The sequence below is a fragment of the Scyliorhinus torazame genome, chromosome 3 (genome assembly GCF_047496885.1).
Source record: "Scyliorhinus torazame isolate Kashiwa2021f chromosome 3, sScyTor2.1, whole genome shotgun sequence".
Taxonomy (NCBI): domain Eukaryota; kingdom Metazoa; phylum Chordata; class Chondrichthyes; order Carcharhiniformes; family Scyliorhinidae; genus Scyliorhinus; species Scyliorhinus torazame.
Window position 1 is genome coordinate 117722324 of NC_092709.1, and position 6485 is coordinate 117728808.

Consider the following 6485-nt stretch of genomic DNA (forward strand, 5'->3'; position numbering starts at 1 on the left):
GAGTCTATATGGGTGGAACTGAAAAATAAGAAGGGAGAGATCACCTTGGTAGGACTGTACTACAGGCCCCAAAATAGTCAGCGGGAAATTGAGGAGCAAATATGTAAGGAGATTACAGATAGCTGCAAGAATAATAGGGTGGTAGTAGTAGGGGACTTTAACTTTCCCAACATTGACTGGGACAGTAAAGGAAACTATAATTTATGGGATCTTAACCTGTCGAACCACGCCAAGTTTGGGGGAAGCTTAGTTGATGAATCAAGTCCTGGCGCAATACGACAAGTTATAAGATTTATACTATTTGTAGACTGTGTTAAGTAGTTTGATTCCTTGTATTATTCGACTGTGTATAGTTGAAGGAATTTATATCATCTCTGCTATTCGGTTATCAGTAGCACTTTGCGAATACTGGAACTCAGCAGAAATTTGCAGTATAAACTCCTCAGGTGCCAAAAAGAATTGTTTTATTTGTAGTCGCTTGATTACAATTTGAAAGTCATTTAAAAGGCAATTCGTAGACAATTCGAAGCTTTCAGAGAATTACAGACATTATCTTTCTTTGCTTAGGCAGACAGCTCGAAAGTAACTTTTTAAAGGTCAAAGTCTGGCAATGAAACATGAAGAGAGAGAGAAAGCTAATCTTCAGCTAAACTCAAACTCAAAGTCAAAAGTGGACTAACATCACTGACACAGACTGTTAAACTGACAACCCCCAAAAGACATCTCTAAAATGGAGACTAGAATCAAAGGCAAAAACTGACTAAACTAACAGAAAGACAAAACTTAAAAAACTAAACAGACAATACTCACAAAGACAACAAAACCCAACCTAACCTAACCCAACCTAACCCAACCCAACCTAACCCAACCTAACCCAACCCAACCTAACCTAACCCAACCTAACCTTACAAAGACAATAAAACCTAAAATGGCGGGGAGAAACTTTTTAGTTATACACTTTCATATCTGTCTTAAATCGTCTAATTACACCCCAATATAATCCTAATTGGTTTGGGTTAGACTCAAACACATTTGATTTGATGGCAAGCCGTCCATCTTCAATGTGCAACATCAGCTTTTCTGACCTAGCTGTTATCTGCATTGTGAACAATGGTGCTGTGTATTCAATCCCTTGACCTTGACAATTAGCACAAGACAGTGTCATTATCTTGAAAATATGCATTTGCCAGAACAACGGACTTCAGTAAAAGTGAATTATGCTGTATAAATGGGTATTTAAAACTGGGGCTCAACATTTATGCTTAAACAGCTATCTTTTACCTATACTAGTTGTATTTGAAATACTTGGCTTCTACAGTCGGCCCTTTGATAAATCGAAAAATTGAGATATATCAGAAAAGATTAAAATACATCATTAATGCGATAGGATAGGTAAAAGCGCAAAGAATCATTGCAGTTTTAAACAATAAAATGGAATTAACATTGCAACAGGCATTTCAAAATAATTATTATAATTAATAAATTAATCAAATTTGATCACATTGGTAATTAATAATAACTTCTTGTAAAATGATTATACAATAAAAGTTGAACATATGATCTAGTAATAAATGGTAAAATGATTATCAAAATTGATGTCAAGTCTTTGACATCTTCTGGATAATACACAAAAGCTTGTTGAAAGGGTTAATTTTCTTACAGAGACAAAAGAGGCGTATAGCTTGGAATGATGCCATTCGCATCTTTAAACTTTTTTTTTGTCACTCAAATGGACTGGGAGTAAAAGTTGGATTGCTGCCAAATTCCCGTTATCAAATATCTTTGAACAACCTGTTCTTTTGGCTTTTAATCAAAGATTGTTGGTTTTTTTTTAAACCAGCTTCCACATTGTTTGAAGTTTTAATTTCCAGGCTAATTCCAAACATTTATTTTAAAATATCAAATACAATAACTTATTAAATATATAACTGAACCAATCTTGTGCTGTATCTTGATTTTCTGTAGATGAATTTGCCGATTCTGTTAAAGGAAACACAGCTAACAAGATATGTTAATTTCTTTAAATTAATAAAGCAACGTTCAGAATGACAGTTTTCTTAAGTTGACAGTTCTTGGCAACTTTTTAGCGATACATTGAGGGTTCTTTAGCTGCTTTGATGGCAGCCGTTCTCTTCTGAGTAAGTTCCCTTTTTCGTTTGGAAATTTTCTGTCCCAAGTAAACATCTTTCTGGGCAATTTGTGCTTTGTGAAAGCTAGCTTTGCGACTGTTAGTACTGAGGTGGTTCAAGACCATCCGTAAATCTTTGTCATGATCATCTTTATTGATAGAGGTTATCAGAACATCATCTTCATATTGGATAATGGTGGAAGGCCGAACAAGCAGTTGCCTGAGATGATTCTGTAAAGCCATGTGGTAAACAGTTGGGCTATTATGATACTGTTGTTGATTAACTGTAAAAGCAAACCATGGTTGTAGTTGCTTAGCCAGTGTTGCTGACCAGAAGCCAAACTGGGTGTGTCTTGTTGGTACGTGTTACATGGTTGACCATGAGGTGGAAATGTATTGTAGTGAACATTGTCTACTTCATTATCATCTCTCGAATCCATCCGTTGTTTTTGATAGCATTTTGCCATCCAGTGTCCTACTCTACCACAGAAAAGACATTGTGGTATTTCCTTACGTGATTTTAATGGAGCAAGGGTACATGTTTGCCCTGGCGCCGGTGGTGAAATTGTAGTTACTGCTGATATTCCTGCAGGTGCTGCAACAGCCGCCGCTGGAGCAGCAGGTAACATGGGCTGGATTTGAGCAATAGGCTGCATTTGAGCAGCTGCAGTGTTAAAAGTTGCCTGATTGTGCAAACCACGATCTATCTGAATGCATCGGTCAACTATGTCTCGGTATGTGCCAGCTGTGGCCCAAGCTGGTAAAACCAAATTCAAGGCAGCAGAAACTCCAGGTTTAACACCGGCTATAAAAGCCGTTTTTAATGGACTTAAAGTGCTTGCATCCCATGTGTCATTTTCCTTGTCGAGTGTCATCCCTGAATATTCCATCCAAGTACGTAAAAATCTTTCCTCAAAATCCTGAATATCTTCATTCTTTTTTTGAAAGCAAGCTGTGATCTTAGACCAATTGGTCCTCGGGGGGCGAAATTGTAATAGCCAATTCTTGATTGTTAGCCAACCACCTTCTAAATTTTGCAAATCGTCTCCAAGGGCAACTTCTACTTCATTTCTAAGGGTTGAACTTATACGAGTACCTAGCATGATAGTCAGAATTTGTACTCCATCAAATGGGTGGAGACTGTAAATGGCTTGTAATCTGTGAATTCCATCCCATGTGATCTTACCACCCTTTTTAGGGTGTGGAAGACCCTTGGACCATTCGTCAATTTTAGAAGGATCAATTTGTTCATGAACCCATTGGTGGTCAAATATGTTTCTAGTGATAGTTTCACCATCTTCTTCTATTTTTTTGCTTCCAACTCTAACCCGTTTGCGTTTTAAAGGGGCTAGTCGAATTGCTTTAGTATTTTGTATTGTAGGAACACTATCTTCGTCTGATTCATCCGACAGAGAAAATGATTTATTTTTAACAATTGATCTCGGCTGTGCAATTGCCGATTGTGCCACTAGGTGGGTGGTTTGGACTGCTTTCTGAGTTTGTTCAATCTTTTGTACAGAAAGCATGTTTGTCAAAGATTTACAATGTTCATTCACGCTGGTTATATTTCTTTCTAAAACACATCTTTCTTTCACTAACTTGCAATTTTCAAGTTCAATTCGCTCAGTTTTTAATTGCAATTGTCGGTATTTTGACTCCACTTCAAAGACTTGATTTTGGAATTCTGTTATTTGAAAAGATAACTGCTGGAGTTCAGAGGTTTTGTTTTGCAAATCTGTTTTAATTTCATCATGATGCTCAAGTTTGGATTTTGCAACTCGTAAATCTGTTTTAATTTCATCATAATGCTCAAGTTTGGATTTTGCAACTTGCAAACCTGTTTTAATTTCATCAGAATGCTCAAGTTTGGATTTTGCATCTTGCAGTTCTGTTTCAAGTTTGGATTTTGCATCTTGCAATTCTGTTTTAATTTCATCATAATGCTCAAGTTTGGATTTTGCAACTTGCAAATCTGTTTTAATTTCATCATAATATTCAAGTTTGGATTTTGTATCTTGCAATTCTGTTTCAAGTTTGGATTTTGCATCTTGCAAATCTGTTTCAATTTCATCATAATGCTCAAGTTTGGATTTTGCAACTTGCAAATCTGTTTTAATTTCATCATAATGCTCAAGTTTGGATTTTGCATCTTGCAATTCTGTTTTAATTTCATCAGAATGCTCAAGTTTGGATTTTGCATCTTGCAAATCTGTTTCAAGTTTGGATTTTGCATCTTGCAATTCTTCAACAACTGTAATTAATTGCCTTTTAGTCGACCTATACTCATCATCACTTCGTTCAGTATTTAATTGCAGCTGTTGGTATTTTGACTCCATTTTAAAAACTTGATTTTGGAATTCTGACTCCACTTCAAAAACTTGATTTTGAAATTCTGCGATTTGAACATTTAACTGCTGGAGTTCAGAGGTTTTATTTTGCAAATCTGTTCTAATTTCATCATAATGCTCAAGTTTGGATTTTGCATCTTGCAAATCTTCAAGAACTGCACTTAGTTGGTCTTTAGTGGACTGAAGCTGATGATCACTTTTATTTTTAACAATGATCTCTTGCTGACTGTGTATCTGTCCCGTAATTACCAGGGACCATTTTACACGTTCTGCACCGTGTAATCGTGTGCATTTTCCCCATGCTCTCTTGATATTATTGAAGGACCACTGTCCTCTGGGGATATCATACTTTGATTCAATTTTTTTTGAGGTTTCACATAGGTTAAAATGTCTACGAGTGAAAGATCTACAATCCCCCAACATATCTTCAACAGAAACATCTGGTATTCCAGCACCCCTCTTGGATGTAGTGGGGAGTAATTTTCTGTCTGCTAAAGGCTCTGAATCTACACTTTGAATTGGATCAGCCATAACTTTTCTTGATCGCTGACTGCCGTTTTATTTTAGTTACTGCAGTGACTAATCTTCCAGTCACGTCTGATAGTCTGACCGAAGGCACTTGATTTATTTAACACAGTCTATAAAAAATGTTCTTTTCAAGGGTCGAAGTACTGATTGATGCGGCTTTAAGACTTTTAATGGGTGAAAAAGATATTTCTTACCCCAGTCTAGCCGTGGGTTCCGGCTGTCTTCTGGGCCTCCTCCGATTATCTCCGAAGCTTCCCGAAGGTTCCCGACCTCCTCCGATTATCTTCGAAGCTTCCCGAAGGTTCCCGACCTCCTCCGATTATCTTCGAAGCTTTCCGTCGTCACCTGGGCCTCCGAAGGTCGTTCAGTACTCCCCCCCTGACTGCCGACTACGCCAATTAAAGGAAACTTTAATTTATGGGATCTTAACCTGTCGAACCACGCCAAGTTTGGGGGAAGCTTAGTTGATGAATCAAGTCCTGGCGCAATACGACAAGTTATAAGATTTATACTATTTGTAGACTGTGTTAAGTAGTTTGATTCCTTGTATTATTCGACTGTGTATAGTTGAAGGAATTTATATCATCTCTGCTATTCGGTTATCAGTAGCACTTTGCGAATACTGGAACTCAGCAGAAATTTGCAGTATAAACTCCTCAGGTGCCAAAAAGAATTGTTTTATTTGTAGTCGCTTGATTACAATTTGAAAGTCATTTAAAAGGCAATTCGTAGACAATTCGAAGCTTTCAGAGAATTACAGACATTATCTTTCTTTGCTTAGGCAGACAGCTCGAAAGTAACTTTTTAAAGGTCAAAGTCTGGCAATGAAACATGAAGAGAGAGAGAAAGCTAATCTTCAGCTAAACTCAAACTCAAAGTCAAAAGTGGACTAACATCACTGACACAGACTGTTAAACTGACAACCCCCAAAAGACATCTCTAAAATGGAGACTAGAATCAAAGGCAAAAACTGACTAAACTAACAGAAAGACAAAACTTAAAAAACTAAACAGACAATACTCACAAAGACAACAAAACCCAACCCAACCTAACCCAACCTAACCCAACCCAACCTAACCTAACCCAACCTAACCTTACAAAGACAATAAAACCTAAAATGGCGGGGAGAAACTTTTTAGTTATACACTTTCATATCTGTCTTAAATCGTCTAATTACACCCCAATATAATCCTAATTGGTTTGGGTTAGACTCAAACACATTTGATTTGATGGCAAGCCGTCCATCTTCAATGTGCAACATCAGCTTTTCTGACCTAGCTGTTATCTGCATTGTGAACAATGGTGCTGTGTATTCAATCCCTTGACCTTGACAATTAGCACAAGACAGTGTCATTATCTTGAAAATATGCATTTGCCAGAACAACGGACTTCAGTAAAAGTGAATTATGCTGTATAAATGGGTATTTAAAACTGGGGCTCAACATTTATGCTTAAACAGCTATCTTTTACCTATACTAGTT

The 6485-nt window shown here is 37.1% G+C and overlaps 1 protein-coding gene across 1 annotated transcript; it reads right to left on the bottom strand.

Moving 5' to 3' along the window:
- Nucleotides 1–250: 250 nt before the first annotated feature.
- Nucleotides 251–5379, bottom strand: LOC140408659 (uncharacterized). The gene is made up of 2 exons (XM_072496155.1): nt 905–5379; nt 251–859 (listed from the first exon to the last, which is right to left on the bottom strand). Exon 1 carries the CDS (start codon nt 5005–5007, stop codon nt 2296–2298), a length of 2712 nt encoding a protein of 903 aa, XP_072352256.1. The 5' UTR covers nt 5008–5379; the 3' UTR covers nt 251–859; nt 905–2295.
- Nucleotides 5380–6485: the final 1106 nt, after the last annotated feature.